The sequence below is a fragment of the Phaethon lepturus genome, unplaced genomic scaffold (assembly GCF_000687285.1).
Source record: "Phaethon lepturus isolate BGI_N335 unplaced genomic scaffold, ASM68728v1 scaffold15667, whole genome shotgun sequence".
Taxonomy (NCBI): domain Eukaryota; kingdom Metazoa; phylum Chordata; class Aves; order Phaethontiformes; family Phaethontidae; genus Phaethon; species Phaethon lepturus.
Genome location: NW_010549906.1, coordinates 1 through 16,620, shown reverse-complemented (window position 1 = coordinate 16,620; position 16,620 = coordinate 1). Strand labels below are relative to the sequence as shown.

At 49.5% G+C, this 16,620-nt stretch overlaps 1 protein-coding gene across 1 annotated transcript; it reads right to left on the bottom strand.

The window, feature by feature from the left end:
* Window positions 1–1,099: 1,099 nt before the first annotated feature.
* RAB3IL1 (RAB3A interacting protein (rabin3)-like 1) lies at window positions 1,100–15,243 on the bottom strand. The gene is made up of 10 exons (XM_010290398.1): window positions 15,230–15,243; window positions 12,475–12,709; window positions 11,869–11,964; window positions 10,240–10,317; window positions 9,393–9,608; window positions 5,834–5,962; window positions 5,608–5,720; window positions 2,738–2,837; window positions 1,839–1,905; window positions 1,100–1,401 (listed from the first exon to the last, which is right to left on the bottom strand). Exons 1-10 carry the CDS (start codon window positions 15,241–15,243, stop codon window positions 1,319–1,321), a joined length of 1,131 nt encoding a protein of 376 aa, XP_010288700.1. The 3' UTR covers window positions 1,100–1,318.
* Between the last annotated feature and the right edge of the window lie 1,377 nt (window positions 15,244–16,620).

Genomic DNA, 16,620 nt, shown 5'->3' with positions numbered 1-16,620 from the left:
TGAGCTCAAGCTATAGCTGGCCTCTGCTTTCCAACAGCTTTAGCTACAACCTTCCCAGCGCGCTTTGAGGCACACGGGAACCACAGGCACATCCCTCACACGTGCACAGAAAAGATGTCTCAAATTTCCTCACTGGGGATGGCATCCCAGGAGAAGCTGGGTTTCCCAGGAGATGCACATCTCTAGGTCTCATGTAACACTGGGGAGGACATCTTGGGGCCTCAGGACAGTGCCCAGCCTGGGCATGCTCCTTCTGGAGACAAAGAACCCAGCCTGGGACCATGGTGTCTGTCTCAACAGTGGGAACAGCACTGCCCAAAGCTCCCTCAGAGCAGCAACAGCTCAAAGGCGTCTGTTTGTGGGTGAGGTTGTATCTAAGAGCACCATGGGGGAGGGACTTCTGCACCAAGGATTGTCACACTTGACACTGCACGACCCATCAAGGTCCACATCTGCCTGCGACAACTGCAGCAGATTCTTTAGACCAGGAGAAAACATCCTGCAGACTGCAGCCAAGTTGCGGCCAGCTGTGAGTTATGCAATTTTTCCCTGCTCGCTTTTTTCTGCCGAAGGCCCCAGGTGCACAGCTCCAGCCTCTGCTCCGGCTGTTCCCCCAGCCTGGATTACCCAGTGCCAAATCGCAAGCTAAAAACAGAAACAAATCCCTCATTGTGACTCTGCTGGCAGAAAGCTTCTCCTGCTTCTCTTCTCCTTTAAAAAGAGCAAGGAAATACTTGGAAACAGGCTGTTCATGGCTCTCCATGAGATTATCGTGTGCTGCTGGCATTTACAGGGCTGTTAGGGGAGTGAGTGGTCAGCAGGACCTAGGTGTACGGCTGGGCGCAGCCCCCTCCACCCCAAAGAACGAGTGGAACAGATGGACGGACAGACAGCCAGCATCTGTCCTGAAAGACGTGCTTACAAAGAAGGTCCAGGACTCCCGCTTCACACAGGGCTGGCCTTATATTATGCCAAAGCAGACTGCATATAAAAACAAGTTTTTTAAAAAAAAAAATGGATATACACTGCATATAGGAGACTCCATAGAGGACTGTCTATAGACGGCCACCCCAGCGCAGCCAGGGCCAGCCCAGCTCTGAGAGGGTAGCTCGGCAGCTGCATTCCAGTCACAGTTGGAGAAGTGGGACAGCTGAAGGTAGAACTTGTGCTTCTTGCTCCTTGATCAGCTTCAGGCAGAGCGAGGGTGGGGAGGGAGTAAGGCCCACTGCAGGAGAGGCACTGCATTCATATGTTTGGCAGACTGCATTTGACAAGCCATTCGTACAGGAGCAGGTTCCTTCCATGCTCAGGCCTCTGCTTACATCTCACTGGGATAAAACCCAAGTTTGGCCAGAGACATCTCCCTCCGGAGCCGCATGACCTCCCAGTACATCAGCTCCACTGCAAAGCAAAATGGGTGTGGGGAAGAGAAGGGTAAAACACACACACACACAAAAAAAAAAAAATAATCAGTAAGCAAGGCACAGCTGGACACCACCTCATGTTATGCTGCGCTCTCAGGGCGGCCCAGCCAGGCTCATCCCCAAAGCGAGGGAAGCAGACATGCCGGAGGGTCCAGCAGGACAGGCCCATCAGGTCACCCCTTACCAGCTCCACCCCAAGGCAAAGCTCCCAACAAGCTGAAGAGCAAGGAATAGGTGCATCTATTCCTCCCACTCATGCCTGTCATTTGTCATTTAACTGTTTCATAAAAGATGCAGGGAGTTCAGGGTACCCCAAGCTGGCCCCATGCCTGTCACACTGACTGGGACCTCTTAATTCCTCCCAATGCCCCACAGAAGGCACCCCCACCACAGCCAGCTACCAACCCCTCTTACCATCCTGCCTCACCAAGCCCTGCTGGATATAGCGAATGTATGTGAAAAAGTTGCACACCGCTGTGATCTGAGGAAGAGAGGAGAAAAAAAAAAAAATTCTGGTCATCTGCAATCCCATCCCAAGATATTACACTATCCACGAGACACTGTGGAAAAACTCCAGTCTATTGCAGATTTAAGACATAAGTAACCACTACTTTTAATGTGGCAGCAGAGTCCATGATCTCCCTGTTCACCAACTGAATGAAAATCTTTGGAGTTAAAGCTTTGTGCAGAAAGCGTGTGAGCAGGGAGGTAAGGGTGTGACACAGAGTACCTTGGTGCAAGTGACAAAAGTTGGTCAACTTAAGTCCACAAAACCAACTTTTTGCCTCAGAAATAGTCACATGTTGCAGGATCAGCTCTTCTGATATGCAGCTCGGGAAAGAATAAACTTCTAAAATGCTCCATTGAATCAGAGCCCCAACAGCAACATTAACAAATCATTCACCTTCTCCCTTCCTTCCAAAGAAAGGACAGCTTGTTCTCATAACCATTTGAGTCACTGATCTGTTCTGGAACAGTAACAAGAGCCAGCATTTAGAGAAGAAAATTACTGTGTTTTACAAAGGAGAATTAAAAAATAATAATAAAAGTAAAACAATCAAGTCCCTGTACTGAATCAAACCATGGAAAGCAAACACACTGAAGACAGGTTGTCTGAAGGAACGTAAGGCAGAGCACGAGGCAAGGCTGGAGACCTGCACCCTAGTCATCAGCCAAGAGCCACCTCAACTCCAGTAACAAATTCAAGCCCCACAGGTCTCTGTCAGTTTGAGGGCTGACCCATGAGCTCCTCCGTCTCACGGCTTGGAACAATTCTGGAGGGTTGAGGCACCCTGGGAAGGTGGAAGACTCACCCTGGCCCTGCAGGATGGTGAAATGTAGTAGTAATTCCCAGAATCTCCCAGCATGATGCGGTGCTTGCAGGTCCTGGGGAGGCCACTCAGAGCACACTTCCTGCAGAAAAAGAAAAAACACTTCAGCCTTTAGCAATCTAGTGGCACAGCAGAACACAGCAATTCAACAACCTCAAGACTATCCCCAAGAGATGGATGTGGGACCCCAGAAGCCAGACGCTGTGTCAGTTCAGCAGGAAGAAGAAAAAAAACCCTTGGCTGATATGAGCCTTTTGCTCCTTGAAAGATTCCATAAACGGCAAGTTTAGGAGACCTTAGGCTAAATATCTGGAACCATGAATTATTCCATGCCCAAGCAAACCAAGGCTGTCCTATTTCCCTGGCAGACAGCCCAGGACAAAACCACAGAAAATATTACACAGGTGAGGCTGGAGCAGAGTGTAACAAATGTCATCTGGTCTCTGCACATCTCCTCCATGTTCCAGGCACGGCTTTTGCCAAAGGAGTTCTGCTCAGGTGTATCAGCTTTCCTGATGGGATGGAAAACATGCTGGCTGGAAACCAAACCTGGTCTCAAAACAGGTAAATCCAGCATTTGAGCAGTATTTGCTCATGATGAGAACTCAAAACAAGCCACACTGCAACCTTTATACTAGCCTCCTATTAATTAATTTGAGCCTGATTTGAAGCTACATGGAATGACTTTGTACTGACTTCAGGGGGCTTTGGATAAGGCTTGCAGTTCCTAAAAAACAAGCCAATCCCTTCTTGTGCAGACAGGGAAGAAGCTTGGCTTCACAGTTGTAAGAAAGTTTCAGACCAAGTGAAAAAAAAAAAAAAATAGTCTTTTCAAGACAGCTCAGCTCCCAGGGAGACCACCAAAAGATGTAACCGGCAAGGGTGCAGCATGTCACTGTCTTCATGCCATTTCCTTCTGTTATTTGCAAGACGAATGGTTCCCAGCACCAGCCAGTTGCCCTTCCTTCATCACCACCGAAAGCAGTCAAGCAGAATTTTCTGCTTTTTCATCACCACATTCCCCAGAGACTTAGTGCCTGCATGGTGGGAAGAGGGACATCACTCCCCAGCTGCAAAAAATTACTGTGCGGGCCATGGAAGACAATAACACAAAGGAGCAGATGTTAAAGAGAGCTTCTGAGCATGTGTCTCTGCTTGCTTTCCACTGCTATTAAGGCAAATATTAGCCAAGAGTGGAAGCATGTACTGCTTAAGTGTTCGGACGCAACGGGAAGTAATCATTGCACAAATATTAACACACCTGACAGGAATCAAATCCTCGGAAGGCGCAGGATGACTGATACCTTTGTAAACAAGATACTTTTAAGAGGTCCTACATTTGAGTATCGCAGTGCACTGGGGGTGGGGGGAAAACCCCTGCTGGTCACTCTCAGCTTGGCTGATACCACATGGCGTAACCCCAGCTATCACAACTAGCTCAAAGTAACCTAAACCACAGCATTTGGACATCTGCCCTTCAGCACTCTACACATCCCAGGGCACTTTTCCAGACATGCCATCACGAAAGCCAGTTGTCCTCAGCACCTCCTGGCCAACATTTTGCTCTGATGCCACTGGCTGTCACACGGTGGCCAACTCTGTCCCTGCCTGTTTAGACTCTCTAACTGTTGCACTGACAGACAAGTAGGTCTGGTCAGTCCCAGCTTGGGCAGGGACCCCAGCTTTCTCCTTTCTAGTCCACAGCATGTCGAAAGTTGCCATAAAAATCAGTGGTTTGCATCTGGGAAGCAAAGAGGAACAAATTCCTTTTGGGTCCTTTATTGCCAATAGCAAGGTTCCTTACCATCCTGTCTGGGTGGAAATCAAAGAGTTAAAAAGTTAGCTTAGTTCAGCTCTAGCCTCAAATCTGCTAAATAGCACTAAGTTAGTAACTTGTTAATGGATTAGAGACCTTTGATCACTGACTAAAAAAATAAGTACTTCACTTACGTTACAATTTGTGACCAGAACCCACTGTGAAGACACACAAAAAACAAAACAAAAGGAAACCGATAAGAATAAACACAGGATGGGTTGTTCTTGGAACAGGCCTGACACATACTCATGGAACAATTTGCCTAGAGATGACAGAAAAAGCAGAAGAGAGTGGTAGGAAACCTGCAGGCAAGCAGCATTTGCTGTTACAGAAACACCTTCACTTAGAAAGTGCTCTGAAGGTAAAGGAGGGAAGAACAAAGAGAAAGTGCCCCGACTGAACTTAAATTCAATAGCTGGATAAAGTCTGCTATCTTCATCTGGAATATCATGCCACTCTTGCTAGTGCTCCCCTTCTTTGAGGCAATCTCAGGTTGTCACATAAGACACAGTCACGCAAGGTCTGGAGCAGCCATAGCCCCAATTCTGATGGCAAGGTGACAGCATCAGGTGAGGAAGGTGATATGCAGCAAGAGGACATCTCTTCTGACAGAGGCTCAAACCCACCTGGTGCACCAGCAAGGTCAGGAGTGCAAAGTGAGTTCAAACCTCACAAGATGCAAGAACATGAGATAATGCAGCTCTAGGTTATGCACAAACACACCTTCAGAAAACATTAAACCTTAAAGGGGGGAAAAAAAACCCAAACCAAAACACCCTCTCCCAAGCCAAGGGCACTAACACATCACTAGGTTATACTCCAAAACAGTCAACTCCCATCCATCAGCTGAGCTAATTCCCCTTCTCACATGAAGGGTTGAGCTGAGCTACCACTGGCCATAGGGTAGGAGAACACTCTGCTGAGCCCTTTGAACTGTTCAACTCAACTGACTGAGCAAGGCCTGGCCAAACTCCACCAGATCGTACAAAAAGACCAGTAGGAAGGAGGACAAGAGAGCATAAGCACGGTTCCTTACTTTGGCCCACTGCACTCTTCTGCTGACACCTTCACCACAGGCAGTGTCTGGGAAGCAACTGGCTCAATGGTGAGTGTATTCTGCTCCACAGCCACTCGCACCAGCTCCGACAGCTGCGGCAAAGAGAAATGAGTGCAGATATGAGTGTACAAACATCACCTCCATAAAGGTGCAGCTTTCGTGCTGCCAGACTGTGCAGTTTTCATCCTCCTTTTCTAGCACTCACCTCCTGCTTAGTGAAGTCCAGACAAGGTCCTACATCTTCTCGATAAATTCTGTCCAGGAAGGAACAGGATTTATCCAACGTTGGAGATTCCTTCCAGGCCTGGAACTCAGCAAATAAAATGGAGTCGACCTGCAGCAAGTGTCCAAGAGGAGCAGGAAGAGGGAAGGTGGGTGAAGGGAGAGATACCATATCCAGAGGTATCTGTTACTATGCAGGTAACCTAACTATGAAACATCTGCTTTGGCATCTAGAAAGGCTCAGACATCGCAGAAGTGTCTGAAGGAAGCTGGCTTGCTCCAAAAATCCTTCATCTCCCACCCACCAGCAGTTCTGTGCCAGACTGACACAGCCATACTGGGCTTATTCTGCCAGAAATGTGCAGGCAACTCTGTGTCCCACCCTTCCTCCAGGACAGGGCAGCACCTCTGCTGCAGGAAAGCCACCACACAACCACCGAACAGTCCAAGTGCCCACTCAGCCGATGGCAGGAGTGACAAGAGCAACTGAATGGCAAAGCACAGTGGCAATGGCACCCAGGACGCAGGAGGCAGCACCATTCTGTAAGGAAAGGACTGCTACAGAAAAGGATGCATTGCAAAAAGCTATTAATAAAAATCCATCAGCAGGGCTCCATTCCACGAGCCCAAGTATGAGCTCACAGGGTATGCCAGCCCTTTAAACACCACTCCAAGCCCAGAACTCTGGTGTTTGAGGAGTTGCAGAAGTAATGGGAACACTGGGCAGCCACACACACTTGCAGGAGCGAGCTGAGCGTAGGAAAGGAGGTCTCTCAAAGGAAACTCAAAGAGTAGGAACAGCTTTCCCCATTCTAATGTCTGCTTGTTGCCTTTCACAGTGGGCCTGCAAGCATTATCACTGCTCAGCAGAAAAAAAACCAGGACAGAGCTTGCTCCCATCCCCTGAGCCAGCAGGAAGGTTGCTCCCTCCATCCCTGTCCAGCTAAAAATAATTCAGTCCTGGAGACTTTCTGGGACCTGACATTTAAAGCCCAGATGGACCATTAGCAGAACCACCAACCTGACTGACAGGGCATCTCCTTAAAAGGCCAGCAAATCCTGTTAAAGCTGCTGACAGAAAAAACAAACCTTAAGAAGCCCTGCTGAGCAACACGAAGAACATAAGTGAACAAAGCTGGGAAAGGTCTGGGTTCTAGCACACTCGCTCTATGCTATGCCAACTGCTCAGCCGATACCAGGAGACAGCTTCAGAGCCACAAGATGGAAAATCAAATCGAGGGGAAAAAAAAACACCAAACACAAAAAGCAAAACAAAACAAAGAAAAGTTAGCTTAAAAGGAAGCTACAACTGAAAGGCTGGAAGTGTGAGAGGCAGATGGGTCCCACCCTCCCCAGTGCTGTCCAGAAAGGTTACCTGCCACAAGGATGAGGAAGCATCTGCCCCCAAGGCCTGCCAGCCTGGTTCATAGGTGATGTGGATAGCCTTCCCAGGGATGATACAAAGGAGCAGAGAGAGGAGAGCGGGTAACCCAGACTTTGAGGGCAGAGGAAGAGAGACAGACAGTGAAGGAAAAGGTTTAGAGACAAGCAAGAAAGGGAGGTAAAAAACATGAGACAAAATAGAAGATACAAAGAAAGGCTCAAGTCCTCCCTTCCAGGGAACTAAGCATGCTGCTCAAGGCGTCAAAAGGTGTGGCTTGTGGCCTCGTGACTTCAGCTTGAATTGCAAAAAGGGAACAGAAATTCTGTCATTTCTAGGCTCAATTCAAGATGGGGCATGGGTTTTTTTACATAGAACACCAACCACCAACTATCTGAATGGCAGGTTCCCTTTTATCACCTCTCACATAAGCCACTAAGGAATTTGAGAGATGGAAATTAAGAAGTTAAGAAAAAACACAACACCCCTGATATATAAAATTATTAGTCACTTTGGAAGCTGTAACCCTGGGATTTTAAGCCCCAGGATATCTGCACCATATACCTACACAAAGAAATGACAGGTCCAAATCTTTCACAAGCAAGTCACAAGAGCTAGCATTTCTCTAAAGATCATCCACGTGAGCTTTGCCAAGACTGAGCCAAGAACGGTAAAATGAACTACCCAGTAGGCAAAAGTTCCCTCTGCTCAATATAGGCAGAGGGCAACTTCTGCCGGGTCATCAGTGGTTCACCGAACTGGGCCCTCAGTCTGGAGCTCCTCTGTTCTGACTGGAGGAATGATTAGCATTGGGAAAGGTCAGAGGGCCTTAAAAAGATTAAAACCTTCTTCTTCCTGGCCCTCAGAGCAGCTTCTAGCTGACTGCATTTGACTCCAGCTTCCAGCGTATCTGGACTGTTCCCTTGACCAAGAGAAAACAGTGCATCAGGTCTTCACAGTTACTGAACAGATTTTTTCCCCTTTGGCTTTCTTTCTGACACAGCCTTTGTTCCTCTCTGCCTGTGAGCAGAGTTAAAGATCTTCATCTCTGGTTGCTATTGCCGTCTCAGGACAATGGCTATAGCCAATGTTGCCTGAAGCATTTCATCCAAACTCTAGCAACAAGAGCACTGCGCAGAAGCTGACAAGGCATATTAACCGAATCCACTGCCAAAAGCAGCCGTTACCAGCGCTGCCAGCACAGCCCTGTTTGGTGAGAGTATTAATTTCACAAGCGGCCCTTCCGCATACATTCTCACATAAGCCAAGTGACCAGGTCCCTTCAAGTTCCCTCAACAATTCTTCATGACAGAGGCCGCAGCTCCCAAAAAAATCACTAGGGAGATATATTCCCCCACAACGTTCTCACTCATTCTCATTCTTCCTGACCAAGTCCCATAAGCTGCCTCCTTTTTGCTCCCCAGGACAACTGTGTACACATCTGGCTAGTGGAAAGTTCCCAGATGGAAAGGTCCTGCTAGCAGGAAGAAGCTTAACTTACACCCATGGCCACAGCAGGTGGGGGACTATCAAAGGATCGCTGAAGGGAATTAAACAGGGTTTGTTTGAAAGATATTCACAAATGCTTTGTATGCTTCTCTGCACAGTTCCTTCCAGTGAGGAAGGAATTAGATTTAATTAATTAACTATATGCTCTGCAAAGAAGAAGAACAGTGACATGCCCAAGAACACAGAATAAGTGACAGAGACTACAAATTGATGGAGGTAGCCTGATCTCCAAGCCAAACTAGGCAGACAGAAGAAACAACAGCAAATCATGCCAGAACCGGTAGCGGACTCAACCGCCAAGATGCGGCAAACAACTGGCTTCTGCTCAGCAACTCCTGACCTATCCACTCTCAGCAGGGATAACTCCTGGATCTGTCCATGCCCTCCAGGGATTCCTCAGCTGCTTCCTCTAGAAATTGTCCTGATGCAGCCTTCAACATATTTCCCAGAAGAGGAAAACTCCACAACGGAAACCCTCTAGAGCCTGCCTCAGCACAAATTTAGGGAACTAGCCACATTACTGCGCAAACAGCTTCTCCCAACACTGAAAGCACAGAGCTCTCCAGGAAGCCCAAGTCAGAAGCCACACAGCTCCCCGAGCACAGTGACAGGAGTGGCTCCAAGGCCAATGCAGTAAATGGCCCTCACCCACCTCTTTGCATTCATGACTGACTGGCTCTGGAGTCACATTCTGGCTGGTAGCTGAGACCATTGCACTGCTGGTGCTTTTGTTTCGCCCATGGCCCTTCCTGAAGACGGCTTTAGAAGGGCTCTGGAGCTGAGGGTGCAGGTCCCGGTTCGGAGAGGAAGGTGTGGATGTGATCACCAGTGTCTTCAGAGCTGTTACCTCTGCCTGTAGCATGTCGATCTGAGGAGACAAGGCAAGAGTCAACAGCAGCTTCAGCACTTGCTAAGCTTGAGCTTGCTGCACCCCACCAAACACTAAAGCCACAGGGAACCAGCTACAACCCCAGTCATGAAGCCTTCTCCCCATTCTCCCAAATGCCCACCATCACCCAGAATTTTGAACAGGGCTAAACAGCAGCTATTCGGGAACCCATCCCTCTGCTCCTCACTCTGAGCACATTTTGCCCCAGACACATTTTAGACTCAATAACCCAGACGAAATTTCTCTCTTCTCAAGAAGGAACTAGTTGAGCAGCCCTGTGATGCAGCTTTGTCGGGGAATTCCAACTCCCCAGCTCCCTGCTCTATCCATCCCCACATCTGTGGCAATTAAACAGCCTATCACTTCTTTGTGGTTCCCCTGTCATCCATTTCTCAAAGGGGAGCTGGATCAGCAGCAGACTTGCAAGGATGCCTTTCCCCCCCACACCCTCAGTGTCTGCTGGAGAGGGCACAGAGCAAATGCAGCATCTCAGAGAGACCGAGCTGCAGGCACTTTACTCTCCTCCAGCCAACAAACGGCACCATGGCCAGGCTGGGCAGGGATGGCACCAACCCAGCACAGAGATCAAGTCAGAGAGTGCAGTTCTCACCTTCCCCCGTGCCTCCCTCAGCTGTTTCTCTGACGCCGCCTGTTTAGTGTTTGCTTCTCTCACCATCTTGTGCGCTTCCTGGACCAGAGAGAATTTTAGTCTGCCTGCTGCAGCCCCAATTCATAAAGCCAGAAGGGCAGGCCAAAGCCCTGCCATATCACATACTCTGGGCAAACAAGCAGGGGGGACAGACATCACTGTCACTTCTGAGGGTTTTACTCTGTCAGCTGTGAAGAGCCTTCCCCCAGAATTTCCCAGAGAAGGCTCTCAGTGCCAGAGCCTGGAGGGCATCCCCCTTCTAGGGGTCTAGTTGGTTAAATTAAAGTGTTTAGCTGGCTGAGTCCAAGGTCATCTCTCTCACTGATATGAGCTGCTGTGAAGAAAGCTAGAAGCAAAGGCCTGCCCCTCCTTGCCCTGGGGAGTTGCTTTAAAGCCAAGGCTGTAACATTAGCACCTATCTGTACAGCAACTGTGTCTGCACCCAGTCCAGTACCTCTGTGGCTCTGACCTTGACTTAGACTCACGAGCTTGGCTTCTTGACTTGACCTCAGGCCTGCGTTGTCACTGCAGACTGGCTGGTTGATCACTGGACTGTTTTCTGACCCCGATTATTGTCTGTGGCACAGATCCTGATGCAGACTGGCTGCTCCGCATCTTGGCTCCTCACTGGTGAGGTCACAGCTCTTGCCTGACTTGTTATTGCACTTTGCTCCCACCTCCCCTGCAGAGCAGCCAGCCCTCGCGGTCTAGGCATGGCTGCAACACAGCAGGAGCTATAGCTCAGGTGGGGGCCGAATGGTAGAAGCTAGCTTAAAAGCATCTCCCACAGGAAGAGAGGAGCGGTGTGAGTCCTAGCTGGGGCCTCCCCACAGCACAGTCTGGAAGCAGTTTGTCCAAGGCCACCAAAGGAAGGGGACAGCCCTCAGCTACATTATCTCTAAGTTCACCCTAAGCACAGGCAGCCAAACCTCCGGGAGGAAGATGCTCTCTTGGCCCTTGCACTCAGCACCAGCCCGTGTTTCAAAGGCACAGATGGGGCCTGGCTTTCCTCACTGCCCAGTCAGATCCAGACATTAGAGCTGCTGGTAAATGGGATTTTGCCAGGATAGAGCTTGGCAAGAATCACATTACAAAAAAAACACAACCAACAGGCCTTCTGAACTGAACACTCACTGGAGCAGAGCATATGAGGACATCCAGCTTGCTCCCACCCCAAGCAAAGGCAGACACAAGCCAGGGAATCATCTCTATTACACAGCAGCTGCTGTCCAGACTACAGAGCAGGCACAGGAGAGGGACAGGGAGCCATGCTTACATCCAGCTACAGGCAGTCCCACATCTGTTTTTCCTACCAGATGTACAGACCCATACTGTGCTCTTTATGCCACCACACAGCCGCTAGAAGGGAAAAGAAATGCATGCAAATACTCCCCAGGAGGAGCTACAAGGCCCTGCTCTGAGGGTCTGCCTGCAGCACTACCCAGCTCTGCTTCTCCAAGTGGGAAAGAACAACAGGGGAAAGAAGGAAACTGTGGGAGGAGATGGCTGGAAGTTCAGGGAAAGCCTGTCTTAAAGGAGCTGGATGTAAGCTTAGCTTAAGAAATGATGGGAAAAGGAAGAGGGTGGTACCTCAAATAGGCTAGCTGTTAACTCCTCTAGTTCCTGCTCCAGTTGTTCTCTGACCTTTGACAATCTCTCACATTCTTTGTCCTTCAGCTTCAGCTCCTGTCGAGGAAACAGAGAGGGACGCATGAGCTCATAGCAGACGCAAGTACTACCAATGCCTGCCTGCCCCTACCTGTCAATCACCACCTTTCCTCCCCACCATGGCACAGATCCCCGGCCCAAGACTCCTGTCGCTAAACTCTACCACGCTCCATGTCACCAAAGGCATCCCTCCACAAGCTGTAGCGGGCTTTTCAGGCTGGAATTGCTCATTTGCCATTAGCAAGGAGGCTCCACAGTAAGCACTGCCTGCCTCAAACTGCCTTCTGCAGCAGGTTTCCAGGACTAATTTGGATGTTGGCACAGGCTTTGGGTCAACCTAGCAACTGATGTCCTGCTCCAAAGCACTTTATGGCCACCTCAGCTCAATCTCTCTCCTCTTCTGCCTGCTCCAGACTGCAGCACAGCCACATTCAGACCCTGCTCCCCTCAGCACCACCTCTAGGAAAACCCTCCCTGCTCAAATCTGTGCCGCCATCCTCAGATGTTCTCACAAACTCTGGGCCTTACCTTTTGTGCTTTGTGCAGCTCCTCCTTCAGGAATTCAGACCCTTTTTCACGGATCTCCACCGAAGAGCTGCGTAGACGTGACACATTGAGCTGCTCGGTGGACTGGGACTCATCCACACCTCCAGCATCCTGGCATCCAGTCTCCGGCTCCTCCTTGCTGCCTTTGGATGGCATTAGTGTCTTCCAGTGTCCCACAGCTGGTTGCTTCGGGCCGTCTTCCTCAAAACTGGCCTGGCTGTGGGGGAACCAGCACAGTGACATTTTATATGAGGGCAGTTCACAGCCTTCCTCTAACACTCACAACCCCTCCACCTCCAGCCTCTCACAGGCACTGAAGTGAGGCAGGGAGGGCGATGGGGTATGAGGAGGCCAGGACTGGCTTTAGAGGACCTGCTTTGTGTCCAGCAGCAGCACCAGTCCCTTTACCCTGCATGCAGGCACTGCCTCCCTATTGAAGTGCTTCACCCTTTGGGCATGGATTGCTTCCAGACCAGCAACAGAAGAGACGATGACAGTCTAACATAAAGACTTTGGGGGAAATCACCACTCCTATCCTGGGATCTTTGAGAATCACACCAAGTCTACTTTGAGATGGCCAGCCTGCACTCCTTTTAAGAAGGGCCATTTTTTCAACAGTGAGTACTCCCTCACAGATAACTCTGGACACACAAAACAAAGCCATGCTGTTAGCAACTCCTGGTTTTACCCTTCTCAACCAGCATATCCCAGATACTATTAACTCAGGATAAAGCAGAACTAGACAGCTGCTCCAGGAATCCCATTCTCACCTGCTTTCAGAGAAAAACAGTCAGCAGCTGGCTTGTTTAGGACTCCAGTACACACCCAGTAGACCCAAGTTCAGAGACACTGCTTCCCCAACTGAAGGGGAGTAGCAAGAAAAAGCAAGTACAGCTCTCCCATTCCCTAGCAATACGCAGACCCTAATCCCCTCCACTGCAAACCCAGCCTTCCTCTCCCTCCTACCCCTGCTTCAGAGGGGAAGCATCTATTTTTAACCTACTGGTTTCCCACTGAAGTCCTCCATAGGGCTGTCTAAAACAGTGTATTTCCATTGAACTGGGACAAAGCCCTGTTTTTTCGTTTCAGTGGCTGGCAAGCAGAGACGTACTAGAAAAGAGGGAACCAGAAGAATCACCCAGGACACTGTTCCCCAGTGCTTTGTCAGTTGTCGACAGACTAACACAGGCCCTCAGGAAGAGGCTGATGAATTCAGTAGGTTTTGCAGCAGCTGGGGTCTTAGGAGAGGAAAACATAGGCTTGAATGCCTGCAATCGAAGTGTCACCTAGAGCACATGCATCACCCCTTCTTCATGCATTGAACTGTCCTCATGGGGTCACTTGCCATTTGAAGTCAGAGGGAGTGCAATCAACCCTTGCACACATGGAAGCTTTCTGTCACGTCCAGCCACTCAGCAGAACACACACACTGCACTACAGATGAGCCTGCTGCCAGTTATCCCTGGGTCACAAGCCTCAGTTGAGCTGTGCTGCTACCCTCTTCCATGCACAGCACCCATCCCTCCTCCCGCACACTCCTCCTGGCTACTGCTTCTTGCCCACTACCTTGTCCTGCAGAGAAGCTATCACCTTCTTCTGGTTAGGTTCACTTTCTTTTCTTCCCTTTTCCCAATCTCTGTATTCTTCTCTCCTGAATTTGCCCTACCAGCAAATTCAGTATCCCATGCTCTTCCCCCTCGCTCGGGCTGCAGCCCCATACAGCACGACGGAGCACAGGCTGGGCTAATCTCCTCAGCCATGTGCAGCTCAAAAGAGCCCTGTTCTCCCTCATCCCACCCAAACACAAAAGGCAGTCAAACCATAAGGCCCAACTACTGACAGGCCTTTTTCTCCTAGGCTATGCCACCTGGCAACAACGTGGTGCTACCGCCTTTTCTACTGAAATTGCTCCCTTTCTGCCACCCACCCCCCCAAGCTGTCCAGGAGCAACAGTTGTCCAGAGTCATCTTCCAAAGAGGGAAAGACGCAGCAGCAGCTACCAGTTAATTCAGCTCAGGTACCACAGGAAAGCATGTGGAAAAGCACACATGGAAAACTCTCTGAACCCTTGGAAGATGAAGAGCGCAGGATCATCCCTGCTGCCGTGCCATGCCAACTGGACAGCATTTTGACTACAGAACTGGGGGGAGGAGACATGCAGTTGGTATCACAGATTTTGCTGGCCTCTCTGTTGAGCAAGAACAAGGGAAAGCACCAGAACGATGGTCACACAGCAGTGCTGAGAAGGGAGGAAAGGATAGAAACTAACTAGTGTCCCATTGACTTCACCTGGCTTTACTGAACATTCACTGGGAAGATCTAGAAAAGAAGGCTCATCCTGGTGATGCTACTAAATTTGGAAGTGTGAAAAATAAAAGGGTGTGTTGGGGAAAGGGCAAGAAAATAAAATGAGTTTTGGCCAGAGGAAAAAGGACAGACAGTTCCTCCAAGCAAAGATAATTCATATTCAGCATGCTGGGACTGCTTGATAAATAGCAATTTACACAAACGTGGAGGGATACGCCTGACGGAGTGAGCCAGGATCAATGGGAACTCCCAGACCGGGCTGGCATCTACAGTTTGAGGTGCAAGAGAGCACACAAGTGTGAACTACATGGTGTCCAGGGCATGCAGTGCCTGCTTCATTCGGTTAGGCTGCTCTGTTGGCACATTTGGTTAATCAGAAGAAAGGCAGAACTGCACAGAAGAAATAAAATGGTTTAGAAGGATCATTTACCTAAACAGTGACATCACTAGCAGGATGAGGTCTCCAAAGGCTAAGGAACTATCAAGCAAGAGAATGACCCAAGGAAGGAATTAAACCCATTAGGGGAAGGTGGGGACGTAATGAGACCGATTCATCCCAGAGATCAGGGGACGTTCTGTGCAATGGATTTGCCTTGGAGCAGGGAAAGAATGCCAAACAGAGAGGTCTGTGCAACAGTTAAACCGTTTCCCAGGTGGCATAGTGGAAGCCCTCTCTGCTGTGAACTTTTGAGACTAGACAGGGTAAATTGCAGAGAACACATCTCTCCAGATTCTCCTGCATTAGAGAGGAGACACAGCAGAAGGACCCCAACCAACCAGTCCAAGCAGCTCGAGCTTCTGTGATCAGAATGAAAAAAAAAAAACACAACCAGAGCATAGAGGAAAAGCTATATTCAAAACCAAGCAGCTAGTAAAAAAAAACAAAGCAGCAGCAAGGAAAAGGGACATTACAACAGTCCACTAAACTACCAAGACAGCCAATCTAACCCATATGTAAAAGGAAGAAAAAACCCCAACGTTGTTTCTTCATGACTCGCAAGTTCTCAGATGAAAGTTGTTTGTCTTGGGAAGCAGGTATTCCAGCGTATTTCCACACGCTACGGAAGAAAACTGGAGAATGCGGAGGAATGAAACAGTCCCACCCACACTCCGTAATGCCAGAGGACCTAAAAACCCATCCTGAAAAATCATCCCCCCTTCTATGATGGAATAGCGCATTCTCCACGCAAACGGAATCCTCAAGAAAGCCTTGGCTATGCTGGCTTCTGCCCAGCCAAACCCCCATCTCCAGTGCCCAGCTGGGGCTTTGAAGTACATCCCCACAGAGACCAAAGGGCCAGCACAGGCACTGGCACTCTCTTGCTAACACTGGTCTGACTGGTGGCTGTCTTTCTCAGAAAAACAGATCATATCCTAAAGGTCCCACAGTGACACAAGAAATGCAAATTTACACCAAAAAAACCCAAACGAAAACCAACACCCCACAACCCTCTGAAGTTGGATTCTGTAGAAAAAGCAAAAAAATGTGCAGGATCCGCACTTTTTCCAGCAGGCCCCACATGTTTCCTGCAGTGCTGATCTGACAGGATTATTTCCCCTACAAACAGCCTGCGGGTCTCTGCGGGTTCGACTCTTGCCCTCAGGCTTGCGAAGGGGACCCGACTTTTCCATCCTGGTCCGGACAGACGCCTGACCGCTGCCGCGCCGACGGCCACGAAGCACCATCGGTCCCCAACCCGCTCACCGCCCCACCGGCTCCCAAAAGCTTTTGGCAAAGGATACGGTCCGTTCTGTTAGGGCGTAACGCACAACCCGGCTTTCTTATATCTGCCTCAGCAGACGGCAACCACCCGCTGCGTC

Coding starts and splice junctions, on each gene's coding strand:
- RAB3IL1 (XM_010290398.1), bottom strand. Junction 11,965..12,474: donor AGCTGCACAAAGCACAAAAG/GTAAGGCCCAGA, acceptor TTTCCTCGACAG/GAGCTGAAGCTGAAGGACAA. Junction 1,402..1,838: donor GGGCTTGGTGAGGCAGGATG/GTAAGAGGGGTT, acceptor TTTGCTTTGCAG/TGGAGCTGATGTACTGGGAG.